Source organism: Drosophila pseudoobscura, chromosome 2, assembly GCF_009870125.1.
Source record: "Drosophila pseudoobscura strain MV-25-SWS-2005 chromosome 2, UCI_Dpse_MV25, whole genome shotgun sequence".
Lineage (NCBI taxonomy): Eukaryota > Metazoa > Arthropoda > Insecta > Diptera > Drosophilidae > Drosophila > Drosophila pseudoobscura.
The window spans coordinates 13,803,069-13,824,564 of NC_046679.1; the positions used below are offsets into that span (position 1 = coordinate 13,803,069).

Sequence of the window (21,496 nt, forward strand, 5' to 3'; positions counted from 1 at the left end):
CCAGTCCTTGTACTCTTGACCGTGTAATTTTTCTTGACCTTCACGTGTGTGTGCCCATAAAGGAAAATTTCTTAATTGGAGGGAGGCCCTGCCAAAAAGTGAAATGCAAATGCAAGTCCTTCGACATGCATCCCTCCATCCTCCACTCACTCCCCCAACTGGATGGATGGATGTGGTAGTATAGGTATGCCAACACTCTTTTATTTAGACCGCTCGACCGAATCAGTCAATCAATCAATCATAATCATTCCACCATCGACATCGACATGCTGCTCCATAAACATTTCAATGTCTTGTCCTGTTTTCCCAGAGAAAACTTTAAGTTCGCATCACGGAAATGAAATGAACTCGGAAAAAAGCACTCATTTATTATTTGAGGGAATAGTAGAAGTTGACGTGGCGGAAATGCCTCACCATTTCGACGTGCCGTCCGACAGAGGATTGTGTCGGAGTGATTTGCATAAAATGTGCTAAGCCTCGCGAGAATGCCTTACTTATTTGTCGACAATTATTAAAGTGGACCTCAACAGACCCCAAGAAATAGTTCTTCGGATCCGACACTTGACCAGCGCACGATGCGAGGGCCAACTGCTGCTCAAACTCCACCTGAAATGTATGCAAAATGGCGCATTAGCATTTCAACAATTCACAAACGAAAAACAACCGAAAGGAACCCAACCCCCCACAAAGAACAACAAAAATTGATTGTACCGTGCCATCTCTCCCACCCCACCCAACCCAAGGCTTGGGCTCGGGCCAGAACACGTCCTGCTATGCCTATAATTTCGTTATTTCTGACCAGTTGAGTGTTGTCCGTCGTCGCGGAAGGTTCAAGCCGGTTGTAACTCGGAAGTTTTTTGTTTTAGTGTCGACCCCCAACCGATTCGTCCGTTCACCGGTTCAGTTTTTTCTTCCGTTTTTAAACTTTTTGACGGTAAAGTTTCTTTGGTTTTCGGGTGCAGTGACACAGCAAAGAACACAGCGGATATAACGAAACAAAACTATTTGTAAGTGCGCCATTTTGCAGAGGTGCTTCAGAAGTTGTTATCAAATGTTTTCTTTATATAATCGATCTTTGAGTTCTGCAATACGAGAGCATGCTTCAGGAATGGGGGAAGGGGACTCTGCAGGAACCGCATTTAATTGACCTACTTGGGGGTTGCCTTATCCTCGAATCGCATTTGCTTTCAGCTCAACTGTAAAATATTACATTATTTCATGTCAGATATTGGGGACAGCACCCCCTTCCCAGTCTCGTAGCCAGCCACTGGCCATTTTGTTGTGTGCCGAATGTGTGAGATATGCGAATACTTTTCGGCCTGACTGTGTACAAACAATGCGGACAAGTTGGCCCACTTATTGGCCAAGTTCTTGAGACTTTATCACGCACAGCATTTCCCTACACACCACACGTTTTCATGTTTTACCCCAAAACCTAATGAAGGTTAAAGTTTTCGCACTTGCATGACGTCATTTAAGCTGGAAATGCAACAGCCAGGGGGCTGGTCACTTTACCTGATGAGGTGCCTAAAAATAGCCATGGTGGGAGGTACCCAGTGAAATGGCTTTCGGGTAATTAAGTCAATCCTGGCCATCAATCACAAGCCTGCTATGTATACGCAACGTTCCCCCGAGGGTAATTACAGTCTAAGCCTTTGGGCAACTTTGGTTAAACCGTGATTAGTCTTGGTTCTTATACGAGGTAGAAGCAGAGGAGCATTCGGGGAGAGCATAGCACTATTTCGAAGCCTAAAACAACGGCTCCAGCGATTTGTTAACGTTTGTTGTTCTGTCTACAATGTTTGTTTGGCTTGGAATCATGTCTGTTGGGTCTGTAAATCCAGGAAGACACTGAAACTCATTTGACTAGGTTCTTATAGGTATTTTACTTTTCCGTATTAATATAGATGTTTTCCATTGATTTGTTATTCTGATGCCTATCTGAAGCTTGCCTTGGAAACATATTTCTTGGATCAGTTATTCAATAGTTACAGTCGAAACATTCCATTAATCTGATTAGACTTGGTTCTTATAGGTCCTACACTTATACATACATATATGTATGTACAAAAATAACAGTTTCTATGAATTGGTTGCGGCAATCTCTCGTTTCTATCGTAAAAAGCCTCCATTTTATAGCCGTATTTCTTAGAAACCTCTAGAGACATTTAATCGAAGCACTGAATTACTTTCATTGTACTAGTTTTGTATAAGTTCCCAACATGTTTAGAGAAATATGAAGGGATTCCCACTGTTCTTTATTTAGCATAATTGGGGTCCAGATGGGATTTTAGATTAAAAAAGTATTGATAATTTTTATTTAATGGGTTATTATAGGTACTGATCCTTGCTGAGACAATATTTCAATTAATTTTCAACGTTTCAGTACCCCTTTTTCCAATAGGATCTCTATCTAAAACCCGTATTTACCTTGAAAACCTTTGTCTGTCTGTCAGTCAGTCTGGGGTCCCTTATTTTCCAAAAGGCTTTTCATTGTTTGGCTCATTAGGAGGCCTGTCAAAATCATTAACCATAAAGAGTATTTGCCACATGTTATTACTTATCTACGATTGATGCGTTGGAACTGTGCCTCGCCACAAAAAGACGGGAATTCCCCCCTGCGGTAGGACTCTGAACCCAGTTGAACAGTGGTTCCCCCTCATAAAAGGCACTCAAATCCCCACTCCTCCTCTGCTCCAATTCCCACTCCCGATGTCCACTAATGAGCTCCACTATGGTTGAAAAAAAAGAAAACTAAAACGGGGGCAGAATGTGGTATACAAATATTACCACCTCATTGTCGGGGATCGGGGGTTCAGTAGCCCACAGAGAGAGGCAAATCAAAACGCGCCATACCAAAACATTAAAAACATTAGCCACAAACGAAGACAAAGCAAACCACGCAGCCCACTATCCAACCACTCAACCTCCAATCGCATTCCAAGCGTTTTGCCTCCACATAGAAGACCGCCAGGAGTCCGCCTGTCCACCGGCTGTCGTGTCTGCTGGCAATTTACACAAATTCAATAAACGACAAAAGCCAGTCATGTACGTGGAATATGAAACGAGAACTGGGAAAGGTGTTGAGGTCTCTCCACTCGCGGTTTGCTTTGGACTCTTTTCGGGGGCTGGGAAGGATTTTGTGTGGGATTGGGTTGGCGCTCATTAAAGTATTTGAATCGATTTTATGTAGTATTATCAAATTAGTTGTGGCGAAGTCCCTCATCGTTTGACGTTCTCTATTGGTCGGAGCACTCCCTGAAGAGTGTCCCCTACTCGAGCCCCAGCCATGCCCATGTCCCTTTGTTGACACTCGAGGCCTGTAATTTGTGTACATATTTGAGGAGAAAGTGACGCGCCGCGGATGCTTTCTGGGCTGTTACATGACATATTCATATTACTGCCAACCACCGGACATGGCATTAAAGTTAATAATGTATTTCACTTGACACCACACAATTTCGATGGTCACACACGTTTTATAATTAAGCAGCTTTCAACTAAATTAAATAGTTATGGGATGGGATGGGCTGAAGCGACAGTTGGTTGAGGGTCAGAGGTTAGCACGTAACCTGAATTGATAGGTAAATGGGTTTTGCAACAGCCAATCTAGTGGATAAATTGATGGAAGAACTGTAGTCGGAAAGTAGATTCTAGATCACAAGGGATTCCATCTTTCATTGAGTACAGTCGCCACAAGAAGACTCCGGATGGTTCCTGAACTATGTGAATATGTGGGTATTCAAAAAGATTCGGATGGCCCAGAATCATTGAGTACATAATCAACGATGAACATGAATCGGATAATTTTGAGTGTCACAAATCGTTCGCGATATTCGGGGAAGAGGAAAGTCTAACAGGGACTTGAAAGAAGTGTAATCTGTCAGAACCTATATATTAGAACCTAATAGTCGACTCACCCTTTTAAGTTCATTGAAACCTCTTTGGTCCTTTCTTGTCCCTGAGTACAGTACCTTGATAGCTCGTTGCCTTGAAACTAACATGATATATTTGGGTGCGAAAAACCCTAACCTATATTCGGAAACTCATGGTGGGGTTTCAAAACAACCTTCCAGAAGCTATTACTCCCCTAAAGTCTTCAAGGTGTTTATAGACCCTTGGGATAGGTTCATGGAACTTTCCGCAGCTCATTGAGTACCAGTACACAGTAAAGTATCCATTCGATGACCTGACATCGAACTCTTGTTCCCGCTCCCGGGAAAAACCTTCAATGATTTGCATGCCAAGACACGCAGAGACTTTGGGGGTGTTCAAGTTCACGGCTTGATTTATGGCTCACGCCAACTGCTCCAGAGGTAAGCAGGACCCTTAAGGACTCTTAGGTGACCCAGCCCTTTACTTCAAACTCATTCGGGACAGGACCTTGGCGCGCAAATTTACAAATCCATTAGGACAGCGCGCCAGCGAGGGAGTTGCCGGGCTGATGACATTTTTACGATTGTTGACAACAAATTGACACAATTTGTAATGGTTTTGTTGGTTCCCATCCCCGGCAGCCGGCAGGTCATCAGCCAGGCCAGGCGGCACGTGTCCATCAAAGGACATTCGACCACTGACCACCATCAATTGGACATGGCAGCCAGTGCGGGAGCTGGCAGTTGGTCGGGCAGTAGTGGAGGAAGCACATCCTCCCAAGGTCGAGCCATTGCAACGGCGCAAACCACGCAGGATGAGCGTCTAGTGGTAAGTCGCAGGAGGAGGAGATGACCACATCGCCCCACAAGCAATCCCTAATCCGGAATCTACTTTTAGGTGGCTGTTCGAGTACGTCCCAGTTTGGAGGCCGCTGAGCGCTGCATCGACGTGATCTCCGGTGGATCGCTGCTGTACGATGATGGCAGCAAGAATCGTCCGCGGCAATACTCCTACGACCATGTGTTCCGGGAGAACGATACACAGGAGCAGGTGTACAAGACGACCACGGCGCCGCTGGTGCGGGATGTGCTCAGCGGCTTCAATGCGGCCGTGTTCGCCTACGGAGCCACCGGATCCGGAAAGACGCACACCATGCTCGGCCCTGTGCCGCGCAAGAAGCCAGCGACGAGTGATCGTGCCCCGCCCACTGCTGCCTCCGGGTGCGAGACGGATGTAAGCAGCCAGGACATCGGGCTGATGGTGCGCGCTATCGAGGACATCTTTGCGCACATCGAGTCCGTGGAGGAGGAGGGAGCTTGCAAGGTCTCCATCTCGTATCTAGAGATCTACAACGAGCTCATCCGCGATCTGCTCAATCCGGGAGGACCGCTGGAGCTGCGCGAAGATAATCGCGGACAGCGGATCACGGTGGCCGGTCTATCGGAGATCACCACGTCCAGCCGCAAGGAGGTGGTGGGCCTTCTGATGAAGGGTAACAAGGCCCGGACCATGGAGCCAACGGCCGCCAACCAGACCTCCTCCCGCAGCCACGCCCTGCTCAGTATCACGGTGCAGACGCGCACTCCGCTGGGCACCAAGCAGGGGCGTCTCTTCCTCACCGATCTGGCTGGCTCAGAGCGAGCCAAGAAGACCAAGAACCGGGGCAAGCGACTCCAGGAGGGGGCCCACATCAACCGCAGCCTCCTGGCGCTGGGGAACTGCATCAACGCCCTGTCCGGTGGGGCCCGCTACGTCAACTATCGCGACTCCAAGCTGACACGCCTGCTCAAGGAGGCCCTGAGTGGCCGCTGCAAGACAGTCATGATCGCCCACGTGGCGCCCGAGAGCAAGCACCGCGACGAGACGAAGAACACCCTCGTGTATGCGGATCGCGCCAACAGCATTACCACCAAGCTGCAGAACTCTGTGTACATTGACGAGTTCAAGGACTTCCCCACCAAGCACTACCAGAGCCTGGTCTCAGAGCTCCGCGACGAAGTCTCCCGCCTGCGCACCAAAATGCTCACCGATAGGCCTCGCAGCGGAAAAGCCGCGGCTGCAATGGCAACAACAACGGCAACGGCGATGGCGACGACAGCCAGCATCCAGCAACCGCCAGTCGAGGTCGAGGAGCCGGACGATCAAAGGAAGACGGAGCTGCGGTACTTGCGGGAGCAGATTGTGCTTACCTTTAAGCAGCAAATGAAGCTACGCCGCAAGCTCCTCGAGGCCGAGAGCCACCTCCTGGGCCTAGAGCTGGATGCCGAGCGCCAGCACATGATCATCTCCCACTGGCAGGGACGCATTGGCAAGCTCTACGATGCAATGGGCGAGGATGGTAAGTATTCTTGGATACTGCTTAGCTTAGAGAGGATTGATTTTGTTCCTGTAGTCGAATCCGAGGGTTCGGTGGCCCTGAAGAATGCCTGGGGCGAGCTGGCGGCCATTGAGAAGGAGAACAGACGCTACAAGGAGATACGCGAGCGCACCGAGCAGGAACTGGAGCAGTGTCGCCAAAAGGGCGTCAAGCTGGAGGACGTAAGTTCACCCAGAATCAGTTACGCCGCAGACTTTAACTGTCTTTACATCTCAGGAGCTGCCGGAACGCATCAGCAGCGACGAGGAGCGGGAACTGCTGGCCCTGCTCTGTCGCGTTCACGAGCTGGAGGCGGACAAGGTGTCCCTGCAGGCGGAGAGACTGGCCCGCCAGGCGGAGCTGCGACGACGTGACCTTCAGCTGCTCCGGGCCGAGAGGCAGCGGCGCCTGTGCGAGGACATCATCAGTTCACAGAGGCGGCTCATCGAGGAGGGAAACGTGGACCTGCCGGACGAGCTGCGAGAGCTCTACGGCCTCTATCAGCAGGAAATCCATGCGGGCGTCGTCACGCCTAGCACCAGCAGCTACGAGAAGAAGCTGCCGCCCATCTACACAGCGGGGTAACAGTCCAGTCCTATCTGCAATTAAATGTATGTACAATGATCCCTTTGTATTTTACACAGATCCGATTCTCCAGGCTCCAGCTCTAGCTCGGAGTGGTCTCCTGCCTCTCCTTTGCCGCCCATTGAGGTTCAAGCGGATCCTGTCGATCGCGTGATGGGCCCACCTGTAAATCCACGTCTGCCCCGACTCGCCACTGGAACTGCAGGCGGCCCCCGACGTTCATCTCTGCGTATGGCCAGGAATACACATACGCGGCCGCATCCGTAGGAACGATGCCAGCCACTGGAACTGGAGGTGCTCAGGAATAGTTGTTACTAAGGGTTAGGATTACACGCGGGTCTCTTTGAAGACGATTTGCTTAAAAGCTCTACCTACTTATTGTATTATATATTACCATCTTATAAAAGTATCTTTGATTATATGAATAAACGAATGGATAGCTTAAAGACTAGCAAAGAAATAATAAGCAAAAACAGAAGAATATGGCTAGTTAAGGTCTCCTAAAGAGAGGCTGATATATTGAGAATTTCTACAACATATTACACTCTTGTTCGCTTGGAAAACTACAGGTCCCTCTAAAAGGGTAAGATAACAGTGTGTGTTGCTTGGGACTTACTTCACTACAGAATTGATGGAATTCCGTTATTAAAGATGAATTTCCTACTGCGATCTTAGAAATGTGAAGAGTCTGAAGGCCAACTGCATGATCTGAAAGTCAAGGAAATATATAAAAATAATCCATATTCGACTTTATCTACTCACATCGGTAAAGTGCACCATGTTGATCTCGATCAATCCAAAGGCCCCGAGCTTCTGGGTGCGCTGGGAGTACTGCAGCCACAGAAGAAAGAACTTGCGATACCTACTGCTGCCCATGTACCAGGTCTGGTGTCTCAGCGATGACTCCAGGCGGGCAGACTGTGGAAGGAAGAGGTTACAGAATATCATGCTGGCATGCAATGAGATGGCTCACCGCTTCCTCCAGCTGGGTACCGCGCAGACAGATCTCAAAGGTGAAGGCTACTAGAACCATAGTGGGCAGAATGTACTGAATTATCATGAATAGATCCGTCGTCTCCGCGATCATGAATAGATAGAAGCAGAGCGATCCGGACCCCATAAAGTTGCTAACCAAGAAGGCCACCTTGAAGATATCATTGTATTGGCCGCACAAACGATTCAGGAGCTGCTGGCGCTGAACTAGAGTCCTTAGACCGTCGAAGAACTCAACTTCATTGGTCAGGCTTTCTGCGGGATCGATGGCCTCCAGTTGCCTGCAGAGGTGATTCAGATGCATTATCAGGTGTCCCTGCATCACGTTGAACAGATTGTCGAAGGTCAGGAAGAAGGAGACCCCACAGGCAGTGCACGACACATCGAATAACCACACCAGAAGGTAGAATCTGGGGTTCCTCCTCACGTCGAATGGCATCCAACCGCCGAGCAGCTGCTGGTGCTGGGTGATAGGCGCCCCGAGGCCGTCGTTGGTCAGCAGATAGACGGCCAGCGGCAGACAGCAGAACATGGGCAATCCCAAATGAGCATAGACCCGCAGGAACCGATAGCGCATCCAGAAAGAGCTGTAAGTGCGCTCCAGACGTATTTCATGCTGCTTGTCAATGTCTACGGGACACTCCCGATCCAATGCGTAGACAAAGTTGACGATCTCGCTACGCTTCAAAAAGAGCATCAGTCCCCGGATCGAAAAGTAAATGGTAATGCAGAACACGGGCGGGTTCTGATTGGTGGGCTCGCCCATCATCAGATGGCCGATAATGTCCCAGCCGTTGAACGCAAAGAACACCAGATTTAAAGCCGCTGATATCCAGAAGCCAATCGAGGATGATTTTACCAGACGATTGGACCCATCTCGCTTCCAGGCGAAGTGCACCATCCGGGTCCACTGCTGGAACATTTGCGGCCGCAGAAAGTCCTCCATCTTGATCGGTTTCCTCGGCTCGGTGTTCTTCATCGTGGCTTACTGTACTGTTCTCTAGGACCACGCTTCCAACCGGCTTATATATAGTCCAACACATTGCTGCAGTTAATGGGGTCCTGCAGCTAGGAATCCAAATAAGTGGTTTTTTTCAGTGGGTTGATTGAGCTGAAATTAAAAGAACAAATCGAGAGTCCTCCGCTTTCACAATACTTTACAAACTTCCCTGTTCCGTCGTCGAAGAACATTAATTGTAGCTCTGCTAAATTACAGCTCTTGCAGCTTTGCCAATCCTCCATAATCTATGAGAATACCTGCAATAAGTGGAAATTATCTAACAAGTGTGGAAATAATTATAAGGTATGCCTGTACTCCATATAACCTGGACAGCGCTTTAGATGCTAGTACGAATTCCAGCCGTTTAAGATCTAAGTCCCTTCGCAGTAACCATTTTCAACACTCAATCAAAGCAAAATTACAATAGACGAGCAGTTCCTTGGACAGGCATACACTACTAAAACCGCAACGACAAATGATGAATATATTTGGACGTTGATATGTAACCCATGTGGATTATGCCACACCAAGGCGAAGCCTGATAAGAACAGATCCCGGCAGGAACGCAGCTTTCATCCCGCAGACCGAGAGGCGCTTGATGCGATATTACAGAACCGATTGTGGTTCCCCAGAAGTAACCTTAGCTGGTGAAGAGGGGGAGTCTGTGAAGAGAACCCATTAAAACCTGGAACAAAGGTAGCTGCAATTCAAAATCCTGAGGTTGGGCGGAACCCTAAAAGATCAAGTTTTTGTGCCAGGAGGGAGTGGATTACAAAGTCGAATGCTTTACTGAGGTGTACATAACAACGGATACCAACATCCTTAAGACTGACGGCATACCGAAAAGTGTTAGGATTACAACACAACACGATATGTCTTAGCATCTGATGAACGTAACTTCTGATACTTTGAATTGTGAATCGATATGCGTGATAATCAACTCTGACAATCAGACGCTCCGCCATTTCTATTGCCCGGAACCAATTGGGTGGTTCATTTCATCTGGTTTAAACTCAGTGATTCTGTCCAATTGAATTCGAAATATTGGAAGAAACACACAAATATATTGAAAATATTCAGTTGCAGCATCGAATTTGATCCGTTCCTGTCGGTTTTCATCATTTTCCGCGTGCACACAACTGGGCGAGGGGTAAGTAATGCGGACGCCTTCTAATACACAGTGTACGATTTAAGCTGTGAACAACTCGCATCCACTACAAGACTTGGTTGATTTCATTGCTCCCGATCTCTCAAAGGTACATATGTAAGAAGTACGCGTTGTATGCTTTAAGCTGTATGTTTACAAATTTCGGTTTCTGCGCGCGCAGCTTTGTATGTATGTACATACATATGTACATATGTACTTTCTCAAATTGTCTCTCGCTCTCCCTCTCTCACATCAAGGCCGCCTTCATTTTTTTGTATGTGGGTCACTAGCAGCAAACATAAACAAAATAGAACGCAGTAAAAAGAGGGTCTCTCGCAGCAAAAGAGCAAGAGAGTTGACTTTTAGTGCGCATGTCCATAGTGTATTAATATAAGGTTTGGCCTGACACTCTTTGAAGGGCCTATTTGCCAGCCAAATGTGCTTCAGCTGAGATGTGGTGATGACTCAAAATTTGTTGCTTTGCAATATACTGTGAATTGTTCACATTTCATAAATAAACTGGAACACCTATTTAATAATAATACGGACTTAAAACCCCAGAAGGTTAAATGGAGGAAATAACAGCTGCATAGGTGCCTGCTGTTTCTACCACCCTTACCTTTTATTCAATATATACTGCGCTGGCCCTTTTGGGGTGCGTGTGCGAGCGAGCGAGAGGGAGAGAGCATGCGTGCTGGAAGTATCTCTGCAGCGACAATCAAATTTTCATTATTAGATACACAGCTGTGCTGCAAGTGGTTTGGTTCGTTTTTCCGTCGTTCGCTGCCTGGAAAACACATTTGGATTTTCCAAGGTGCACAACGGCAGCAGGTTGACGTCGAAAAACTCGAAGGCAAAATTAAACGAAAAGTGATTCAAAACAACAGCAAAACCCTGTCAATCAACGGAAAAAGTTCCATTTGACTATTTTCCAATTAACACTTCTGTGCGGAGGCACCGAAAATCAGGTTCGGGGATAGATAGCGAAGTGAAGGCGCAGTTCTGCAAAGGCGCTAAAAACAGTGTATTTCCGGTTTTCAACGAAATCTGAACAAACGATAGAGCCACTGGATGGGTAATAGTCTTATTACGTGTGGAAAACCCAGTCATCGTCGCGAGAGGCGCTTCTTGGAGAGGCTGAGCAACACCTACGCTCAGGTAAGTGCTATTGACGTGGGAGTCCTACCAACTGGACGCCTGGCTGCGCAAAGTGTGGGTTGCAAAGTGCAGCGGTTGGGCCCTGGAAACGGTGCAAGTCCCTGGCAACAGTGCAGGTGAGCAGTGCAGACCAGGGTGGTCCCTCGACTGCAGTATGGTCACCCATGGTTACCAGGTCAAATACCCCTTTCTATAACATGCACCTAACAGATATATTTCTTCCCATTGCAGGCACATAGGAAAATAGAGTTCAGAATGATGCCGCTGCTGGGACTGTCAGGAAACAAGGGTTCGACGGATTCGCCGCCACTCTCGCCGGAGAAGAAGGATCGCAGGGCAGTGAGGAAGAAAAAAGTTCCCATCGATATGCTGCCCAACGAGATGTGGCTGGAGGTGATGTCCTATCTGACCTACAACGATCTCAAGCAGCTGCGGATGGTGTCCTGGCACTGTCGCGACCTGGTCAACCGTCGCAAATTCATGCTACAGGGCAAGGTGATTGTGACCAGGCACAATCTGGCAGCAATCAGGGAGCATGTGGAGAACGCACCTTCGAAACTGAGCTTCGAGCGGATCGAGCTGCGGAACCTAAAGCAGTCCCCGCAGCTGGACGGCTTCTTGAAGCTGGTGGGGCCGGAGGTTAGGCATCTACAGGTGAGCCATGCGCCCGTCTTTCGCAACATAAACGGAAAGATGCCCAACCTGAAGGTGTTGACAATTGCCGCGACCACCGTGCTTGATGATAATCTTGGGATCAACCTGAAGCAATTCATCAACCTGGAGGCCTTCGAGTGCGACGGCGTCAGTCTGGACTCGGCGCTGAAGCTGAGCATGCTGCTCCAGCTGAGAAAGCCTACAAATAAGGTGCGCTTGCGGCACCTGCAGTTCGAATTCACCCACGACAACGAGGACGTCCTGGTAGCTGTGCTCAGGGACCATGCTAAGACGCTGGAGTACATAGACATATTCTTCAGCTGCTCCCCCAGCGTCGAGACGCTGCCGTGGTGTCTAGCATTCGAGGCCATGAGCAACCTCGGCGTCCTGAAGCTGTCAGGCAACTGTCACCTCCTCCTTCTGGACTCCATTCTTAGGGCGATGCCGCAAGAGGCTCCGTTGCGCCAACTGGACCTCACCGGCATGCTCTCGCTGACCAACGAACTGCTCTTGTATGTGGCCTCCAAATGGGAGTTTACTCTCAAATCGCTGGACCTCATGTTCTGCGTGCAGCTCAACTCTGCCTGCATCAATGCCCTGCGCCAGCTGAGCGGTCAGCTGAAGTGCTTGACCATGGCTTACTGCCGAGAGCTCACGGGCGTGGCCCTCCTCAAGGGGATTGCCTCCAAGCCCAACTATGTAATCCAGGAGCTGCATCTCGAGGAGGTCTGCTTTATCGACGAGGAGTCCCTGTGCGAGCTGCTCGTGCGACTCTATAACCTGCGCCGCCTCAGCCTGGACAACTGTCGGCAGGCGGTGACCGACCGCACCATGTCCCTCATCTGCAAGTACCAGACGGGTCTGCGTCAACTCAACATCGAATACTGCATCAAGATCACGGACAAAGGCTTTTTGGGCTGCCCAGACTTTCCATACCCCATCAGCCGGCTCCGGGGACTACGTGAGCTGAACATACGCGGCTGCAAGAACTTGACGGATCGCGTCCTGAAGGAGGCGCTGGTTCTGCCAGAGCTGCGCATCCTCTCGCTGGGCTATTGCTCGCTTTTCTACCCCGAGGGCTTCGAGGCGCTGACACACAACGCTCCGGCCATCGAGACGCTGTGTATTGCCAGCTGCATGAAAGTAGAAGATGACACCGTGAGGCACATTATGCGCAATCTTAAGCGCTTGCGGAGCATCAACATAAGCAACTGCATGAGACTCACACTGCAGTCCATTCAGCATATACTCAGGCATGGGCACAACATGGTGGAGCTGATTGCCTGCTCCATCGACGGCATGGACCAGGAGCAGGCCCAGAGGCTCATCGAGAAGCAGCGCCCACAAATGAAGCAGGTGCTCCTATAGCAGGAGAGGTACATTCACTGACAGGACGTCAGGGTTCTCCCCTACAACTGGGGGAGACAGGGCTATTACGGCAGCGACGAGGACGAGGATGTTGAGGTTGAGGTCATTGAAGTCGTAGTTTAAGGACAGAACAGAAGGCCCAGTGAAATATGATGAAGCAAAGCGTCCATCGTATATACGTCTATAATCTATAAAGATAATAATCCGCTATCACTGCACAATCGTGTAGAAACCCTTGAAGGTGAAAATCTTAAAGTTTTAATCCCCATCGATCGCTACCTTCAGATCAGCCACAACACAAGCCAAATATCTTAGCAACGTACACACAACGCGTACCTCCAACATGAACCCATCTATCCCAACATTGCAATGTTCAATAATCACAAACAAGGATCGACCTGGTCCGATTTCCCTTTACTGACCAAACACTTTCGGATTGTGCAATACTAAAAACAGCTATACACTGTTTGAACAAGATTAAGAAGACTCAAATGTAATCAATAACAAGATTTTATCTACTCACAATATATGTACTCGTATTGTATAACCCATTATACTGGTGGATCTAAATGTTTATTCGAGTTGTAGCACAATTACTATATATACTCGTGCTTTTGTGTCTATACTACGAACTATAGTCAATGTAGGAAGTGGAAAGAAGGTCCAATCACTTGAGGAATCGCTATCATCGTTGGATTCCAATTCATTTGAGGGTTTCGAGCTTGATATACGAAAGAGGCTGGTAGAATAAGAATTCAAATATATTTAGTCAAGCACAAAATAACCGCATACATACATAATACGTATATAGATATATCATCCCTTGATTTTAAGTGAAATTTTTTGCGAACAATTTTAAGTCAACTCGTTTGATATTGGGGTGAAACGGAAGTTGTATTCCTGGGATGAGCAGATAAGGTATAATTTAATTTTTGGAAGAAATTCTTTTGAAGAACTTTACTTTAGTACATTTTTGGAGTGTTTATTCGAAATGAACTTATGCGTTAATTTACAAGTTAATAATAATCGGATAATATTAGCCCTGAAAGGGGAAATATTTTAATAAATATCCTACTGGTAATATACATATACATACAGTAACTTTTAAAGAACTTTAATAAACATGCATAACTATTGAATGTTAGACACACTTCTTCTGTGTTTGTTTTTGTAGAATACTCGGACGTGGGTTGCACCCTTGAGTTTTCATTCATCATTCGATGTCGTTGATTGATGGGATTTTTCCCACCCTTCGCATGCAGTTGGCGAAAGCTTGAAAAGCTCTCCCATCGGCTGCAAGTGAAAAGCTAACGAGCGACTTCCATCCGCTCGTTTGACTCGTGCCAAACACCGCAGGCACCGCACCGCGCCACACGCACTTTGACACCCATCGATGGGTCGTGTGACCAGGCTTGATGGGGGGGCATGGGGTCTGCCTGATTATCGGGTGGGACGGGGGGACTGTGGGTCTAGACACGGGGTGGCAGTCTTCACTTAGCATCGTGCTAAACGAAACGAAACAAATGAATGAAAATATTATGTGGCCATAGAGAATGTCACTCGTCAGCGGCGTGGTGCGACAGACCTATGCCAAAACGCATTCGGGCCAACTTTTCCCAGTTTTCCCAGCGCCTCTGCCAGCGTGTGGCTGCTCTTTTTGTTGCCCAAATGTAGCTAATGCCCCAAAGTTGCCTGCTTCATAGCCACTATGAAATATGGTTGCCAAAATACACACAAGATGGGTGCGACCACGGGGCGAGACGGATCCATAAATGTGACTGTAAGGTGCGTGCAATAACTGAATGGATTATGGTAGATTACCACGTAATATGATCTGAAGATTTAGCAATAAGGTTTGCTCTTTTGATTGGAAATATGAACCACGTTTTATTTGTTGACTTTCTTAAGAAATTTAATAGCAACACTGGTTTGCATTAAACAAGTCTACCTAGGGATTTTCCTATCAATGTGCCGAGTGGCTGCTATAAGTCGATGGGACTTCCTACATACAAGATTCCTTTTTCGACCAAGGAACTATTATTTTGTAGTTATAAAAACTTACCATACATGACTCTTAAAAGACGCATCCAAATGTTTGAGAGTCCTCTCTTAATCTAATTTATTTTTGTATGTTTTAAATTAACTAGAAACTGTAAATTTTATAAGTGGGAAGAATATACACATTTTTGTCAAAATAACACAATTTCTCAAGGCATCTTCCCTTTTATATATGTATGTACTTCCATCACCCATGGCACATCACAGATTTCCTTGCTATTCATTCCAGCACTAATGTCGCGCACGTTACTCTCTCATGTGAGGGAAAACTGCGACGCTTCGTCGCTAGCTTTTAGATACAAATCTGAATGAAATGTCGCCACTGCTTATCAGATAAGTTCGGAGCGCGCTGGAGTACGGTTGCTGCTGAATGGAGACGGGACACGGACTCAAAACTTGATTCGCTCTGTGCCGCTCTGTGTGTTTACAAGTCGAGAGTTGTCGCCGATTATAGGCGACGTGCCTCCAAAATCAGAGCCAAGTCAACGTCCGGGTGCGAGTGCAGTGACGGGAACGGACTACGGAATACGGTTATCGTAGCCGGGAACGGTACGGGGATCGGGAATCGGGGATCGACCTCGCCGCTTGGTAATTTGGTGCGTTTGCGTGCCAGTGCCTGTCCAGTGACAGTCGAGAGAGTCAAGACGCTACCAGGCAGACTAGTCGCTGGATGAGTCTCCGTTCGCGTCATCGAATTATTATAATTAGCATAGTTGGGGGGGACACAACCGCGGGCAGATAAACGGCATCGGAATTTATCGCAGCTAGTGGAAATTTTGTGAAAACAAAAGCCGCTTTCGTAAGGGGAAAAGTTCCAGTTCCAGAGGACACGAATATGCCAGACTCCGACTCCGAATCGGAGATCCTGGCCGGCGTCACCGACGACAACGTCCCCCTGTGGACGGCTGGGAATGTGAGCCAACTGCTCGGACCGGCACGCGATCCATTGGCCATTGTGGTGCCGGTGACAGTCGTCTACTCGCTGATATTCCTCAGCGGCGTGGTGGGCAACATTAGCACCTGCATCGTAATCAAGAAGAACCGCTCTATGCACACGGCCACCAACTATTACCTCTTCTCGCTGGCCATCTCCGATTTCCTGCTGCTGCTCTCGGGCGTGCCCCAGGAGGTGTGGTTCATCTGGTCCAAGTATCCGTACGTCTTTGGCGAGTACTTCTGCCTGGGACGCGGTCTGCTGGCCGAGACCTCGGCCAATGCCACCGTCCTGACCATCACCGCCTTCACCGTGGAGCGCTACATAGCCATCTGCCACCCGTTCCTGGGGCAGGCGATGAGCAAGCTCAGTCGGGCCATACGCATCATCGGTCTCGTCTGGGCCCTGGCCGTGCTCACCGCCATCCCGCAGGCGGCGCAATTCGGGATCAACAGCTACGCCGGCGTGGACAAGTGCGTGGTGGTGCGCGTCATCGTCGAGCACTCGTTTCAGCTCTCCACCTTCATTTTCTTCTTTGCGCCCATGTCCATCATCTTTGTGCTGTACCTGTTGATAGGCCTACAGCTCTACCGCTCCAACCTGAGCGATGGCCCGGCCCCAGCTCTGGCGACGTCCCGGAGGCCGCCGCTGAAGAATGTGCAGTCGGACACTATCCTGTACCGCTACGCCGGCTCCAACTCCGCGGTGAACATCAACGGTGGGGGATCGGGCGCCCAGCTGAGCTCCGTGCGGGGTCGACTCAATCACTATGGCACACGGCGTGTGCTGAGGATGCTCGGTAATTATGCAGCCCTGGGGTAGACCAGACATCAGACATCAGACATCGGGCCATATGCCCCTAATCGTTCTAAGCCTGTTAATCAGTCGCTCTCTGGGCAATTTATTGCGTTTGTCATTTGTCATTTGTCGTTTGTCGTTTCTCATTTATGATTATGGCGATTGCCAAAAAAAGTACAAAGTACTTCAACATTCATTCACTCTTTATCTTTATCTGTCTCCTGGCAGTTGCTGTGGTGGTCTGCTTCTTCCTTTGCTGGGCCCCCTTCCATGCCCAGCGACTGATTGCCATCTATGCCCCCGCCCGGGGCGCCAAGCTGCACGAACAGCACGAGCTTCTCTACACGGTGATGACTTACGTCTCCGGGGTGCTCTACTATCTCTCCACCTGCATCAATCCGCTGCTCTACAACATCATGAGCAACAAGTTCCGCGAGGCCTTCAAGGTAGGGATCATTGTTGTATCGCACTGTATAGTCCCATAGATATCCGTATTTCAGGCCGTGCTCTTTGGCAAAAAGTTGTCCAAGGGTTCGTTGAACTCCCGCAACCACATCGAGTCGCAGCGGTTGAGGAGAGCCCTGAACTCCTCCAGCCAGACGCAACGCGTTTCCATTGAGTCGGCGGAGGCGCAACAGTCGAAACAGACACTAACGCAGGTGGGTTTTATGGCTATAGGTACCCACCCTGACTATCAATCTATCAATTACCTCTCGAATACTCTCTCTCAGACCCCGCACCATGATCGCCTGGCCCTGGCCAAGCCGCAGCTCGCTTCCCAGTACGCCATGATCAATGCCCAGATCAACTAGAGGCGGACGCGAGAGGCAACTCAATCTCCAGCCTCTCATCGAGCCGCTTGCTTCCGAATGCTAATTTATTTATATATTGTTTAAGCCAGATTCTTAGTTAGTCACTTGTTTTTGTCTTTACCGAGTCCACTGCTACGGCCGCTATCGCTGCTGTTGCTGTTGCTGCTGCTACCAAAGCGTTTAGTACAACCTGCATTTGCATTCATTTGCCTTGCAATTAGACCTTAATTACTCGCTCTCTCGCTCTGTCTACTATATATTTATCTACTATAAAGATTTTCATTCATACAGAATCAGAATCAGTGTCGGCACGAGTTCGCCTGAGCTAGTCTTTCAAGCATTAAGATTTACGGCTATTTAGTGTAAGAATAGTATTCAATGTGCTTCGCTCTCTGCAATTAACGTAATGGCGGCACGCCTAGAGGGGATTTACGCTGGAAACAAAAGCTTTGCAGACTCAAGAATAGAAAGAAGAAAGCAAGTACATATAGCTTTTGCGAATTCTATGTCTAAGAAAATATGCTTAATCCAAACAGAACAACAAAAATGTGGCACAAATATTCGATATATATTTTAGAAGCTAAAATTCTCAGAAAAGTCATTAATTCTATTCAAATACTGACCCCCTTTAAAAGCAATTTCAGCTGGAAATCATAGAAATATAATATTTAAAGACATTGCTTAGATTGATTCATAATTTTAAGAGAGTCAAAATGGTACGACTGTACAGTGAAATTACTTCTGGAAATCATATTTCTTTCAAGTCGATGTATTTAATACAATCTTAGGGTTTTTTCCAGAAATATTCATCAAATAAAGTTTACCGCATTCTGCTTGCCTTAATTTCTGTAGCGTTTTAGTTCAACAACCTTGAAGCCAGAAATTATCATCGAAATACATTTAAAGATTGATTATAATTCATCGACTTTATTGAACAGCCAACGACGCTGTTGAATCAATGGGAAGGAACCCTTGAGGAATTATAATAAACGATATACCCGAATTATTCCACAAATAAAACTTAGCATATTCCCATAACCATTCGCCTTTTTTCCGCATCCCGGTGTCTCTCTATCTCCCTTCAGCAACTACTAAGGATTCGCCGTGCTCCAAATGTAATTTGCCCATAAATATATTTGGGTTTTGTATCGATTGTGGCCTGTCGTCTGCCCGACTACAAATGAAATTCTAATGAGGTGCCAGGCGGATGGTTCAAGGTCATGCAAATGCGCGGACTCCGTGGCGCATTAGTAATCCTGCAAATTGTCATGAAAATGCAATCAACCAAATGGATGCCAGTGCCCTGTATGATTTGTACCCCCAGACAGAGTGGAGGTTCACTTCAATTGCATAGAGGACCTGTCCGTTGGCAGGAGCTAGCAAATACTAGGTGGCAAATGCGTCAAAGCCCAAAGCGCAGCGGGCCATAAAGGAGCACACAACAAACAAGGCAACAAAAAAGCGAGAGTGAAACAGTCAGACGGATATAAACCACATAAAATTGTTCCACCAACGTCACGTAAAGCCGAACAAATATAATCACAGACACACAAAACACATGCCTGCAAAAGTGACGTAGAAATTATGAAGTTTTGTGATTTACGAGCGAATCGAGGGAGCAAAGCAGCAGAAAGGAAAAAACCGGAAAGAATGGTTTGGTTCGAGTACCGAGGCCTTAGATACCCTTGCTGCTCTATATCTGATGTTCGATTTTACCTTAAAGACTTTGCTTTAAATGATCCATAAATTGAACACAGTCAAAAGGGTATAAGAATATAGCGAAAGTATTTTTTTGTTTGATCTTATTTACATGAATCTATTACCAATCATATACATTGCAACTTTGGCGGAATTATCTTAAGAAACACAATTGTTTTTTTAACAAAGACTCTCATTACGACCGAATGTTCAGATGATTTTCGCAACCCCCAATATATAGAACAACGCTAGCACGAAAAATAAGGGGCTGATTGAATTTTCAGCCAAAAGTCTTAATTAATGAGCGAAGGGAAGGAAATTATAGGATATAAAACTAACATTGCTCATTCCATTCGGATATTGATTTTAATGCAGAATATATAGACGCATACTGGGATGCATACTTTGATCAAGAATATATACACTTTATGGGGTTCAAGAACCATTATTTACTTTGTTGAAGTAATAAATATGCGGTGTGTTATGTAGGCGTATAAAAAAAAGCCCTGGGAAAAGTTAAGCACAACAAAATTTCTAACATCATTTAACGCGCTACAAGTTTAGACAAACACACCCACCCATCCATCCACCCACCCACCGCTCCACAAACACCAACGCAACCTCACACATACACACTTAAGCACGTACAACACACACACAAGGCAGGAAGGAAGACTCACGCACTGACTCACGCGGAGAGAGAGAGAAAGCAGAACAATAGAGAGGCGATGTGGCTGGCTTTGTGTTTGGGCTGGACCGTGTTAGCCGCAACTATTAAGGCTTTCAGCTGTTTATTGCGGTAACTACTGACACAGTGGGTACATTATTTATTGTTCAATTTATTGCTTACCATAATATAAGATTAGCATTATACCACTTACAGAAAGAACAGTTGTGGTCAAACAAGAAGATTTATATTCATTATATTCGTCGTAGATGAGTCAATCAGAGGAGCATTTGACAGGGAATGCAACGATGGGAATTTCTAGACCAGAAACCGAAACACTGACAGCTTTTAACTCTACTAATTTTTATCAATCGCAGTAACCTCTTTTTGCTCTTCCATCGCATGTGGAATGTTTTTTCTGAACAAATACATTTGTAGGACTAGGAAAAATCAGTTCCCAGTCGAGAGTGTTACGAAGCACATCGTAACAAGAAAACAAGAAAAAAAAATTTAAAAAATAAAAAAAACAAAAAAAAATATTTTCCGGACAGCAAAAGTGAGAATTTCAAATTAGTTTCGAATCTTGTGAACAAAATTACTTAAATTTTTTTTCGGAAATATTTTCAGATGGCCAACGCTATTAAGAAGGTCATTCCCATGCTGGACCGCATTCTGATCCAGCGCTTCGAGATGAAGACTACCACTGCCGGTGGCATACTGCTGCCGGAGGAGTCGGTGCCGAAGGAGATGCAGGGCTTGGTGGTGGCCGTTGGACCCGGCGCTCGCAACCCGGCCGGAGCTGGCCACCTGTCCATCGCCGTCAAGGAGGGTGATCGTGTCCTGTTGCCCAAGTACGGGGGCACCAAGGTGGACATGGACGACAAGCGCGAGTACGTGCTCTTCCGCGAGAGCGACATCCTGGCGAAGCTGGAATAAGATGCAGGAATCCACACACCAACACATACATACCCACCCTACACACGTACACTGCTCACACTTCAGACCGGCGCAGCAAAGAAACTAATTTCCAATTTGCTAATGCGCTACTTGCGTTCGAATTTAAATGATTATCATGTGTTAAATGTTTATTTGGTATCTTCCACTTGCACAACACACTTGACCCCCAAACACACCCCCCACACTCGTTGAGATGAATGTGATAGAGCATACGCGGCCAGGTCAAACCGCTATGAGGCGCCACATGATTTTATGTTGCACAAAGCTTTGAAATAAACTACATAAAGAGAAAATTGTTTTAAATTGTTCTTGCACTTGGTAACCCACTGACACAGTGGAGTCTGGTAGAAGTCAAATAGTGAAAGATCTCTTGAGCGAACACCCAAGATGGAAATGAGAAAAACGAGGCTAGAAAATAAATTAATTATTTTCAAA

At 47.1% G+C, this 21,496-nt stretch overlaps 5 protein-coding genes across 6 annotated transcripts; 4 read left to right on the top strand and 1 right to left on the bottom strand.

Annotated features, from left to right (window-relative positions):
• The first annotated feature begins 141 nt into the window (after positions 1 to 141).
• Positions 142 to 7,284, top strand: Kif19A (Kinesin family member 19A). The gene is made up of 5 exons (XM_015181847.2): positions 142 to 4,704; positions 4,774 to 6,214; positions 6,269 to 6,414; positions 6,470 to 6,813; positions 6,877 to 7,284. Exons 1-5 carry the CDS (start codon positions 4,489 to 4,491, stop codon positions 7,082 to 7,084), a joined length of 2,355 nt encoding a protein of 784 aa, XP_015037333.2. The 5' UTR covers positions 142 to 4,488; the 3' UTR covers positions 7,085 to 7,284.
• Positions 7,285 to 7,345: 61 nt separating this feature from the next.
• Or88a (Odorant receptor 88a) lies at positions 7,346 to 9,140 on the bottom strand. Its single transcript, XM_001358654.4, has 3 exons — positions 7,791 to 9,140; positions 7,580 to 7,735; positions 7,346 to 7,525 (listed from the first exon to the last, which is right to left on the bottom strand). Exons 1-3 carry the CDS (start codon positions 8,787 to 8,789, stop codon positions 7,478 to 7,480), a joined length of 1,203 nt encoding a protein of 400 aa, XP_001358691.3. The 5' UTR covers positions 8,790 to 9,140; the 3' UTR covers positions 7,346 to 7,477.
• Positions 9,141 to 10,627: 1,487 nt separating this feature from the next.
• LOC4801636 (uncharacterized) lies at positions 10,628 to 14,287 on the top strand. Its single transcript, XM_001358655.4, has 2 exons — positions 10,628 to 11,115; positions 11,347 to 14,287. Exons 1-2 carry the CDS (start codon positions 11,029 to 11,031, stop codon positions 13,135 to 13,137), a joined length of 1,878 nt encoding a protein of 625 aa, XP_001358692.3. The 5' UTR covers positions 10,628 to 11,028; the 3' UTR covers positions 13,138 to 14,287.
• A 1,235-nt stretch (positions 14,288 to 15,522) lies between these two features.
• Positions 15,523 to 18,777, top strand: PK1-R (Pyrokinin 1 receptor). 2 transcript variants are annotated; one of them, XM_015181849.2, is made up of 4 exons: positions 15,523 to 16,928; positions 17,156 to 17,373; positions 17,413 to 17,586; positions 17,659 to 18,777. In XM_015181849.2, the coding sequence occupies exons 1-4, from the start codon at positions 16,031 to 16,033 to the stop codon at positions 17,737 to 17,739; spliced, it is 1,371 nt and encodes a 456-aa protein (XP_015037335.2). In that variant the 5' UTR covers positions 15,523 to 16,030; the 3' UTR covers positions 17,740 to 18,777. The 2 variants fall into 2 exon arrangements, with proteins under 2 accessions (XP_015037335.2, XP_002137445.2); XM_002137409.3 differs by having other exon boundaries at positions 17,428 to 17,586.
• A 1,726-nt stretch (positions 18,778 to 20,503) lies between these two features.
• On the top strand, positions 20,504 to 21,354 carry LOC4801638 (10 kDa heat shock protein, mitochondrial). The gene is made up of 2 exons (XM_001358656.4): positions 20,504 to 20,660; positions 20,732 to 21,354. Exon 2 carries the CDS (start codon positions 20,732 to 20,734, stop codon positions 21,038 to 21,040), a length of 309 nt encoding a protein of 102 aa, XP_001358693.1. The 5' UTR covers positions 20,504 to 20,660; the 3' UTR covers positions 21,041 to 21,354.
• The last annotated feature ends 142 nt before the right edge of the window (positions 21,355 to 21,496 follow it).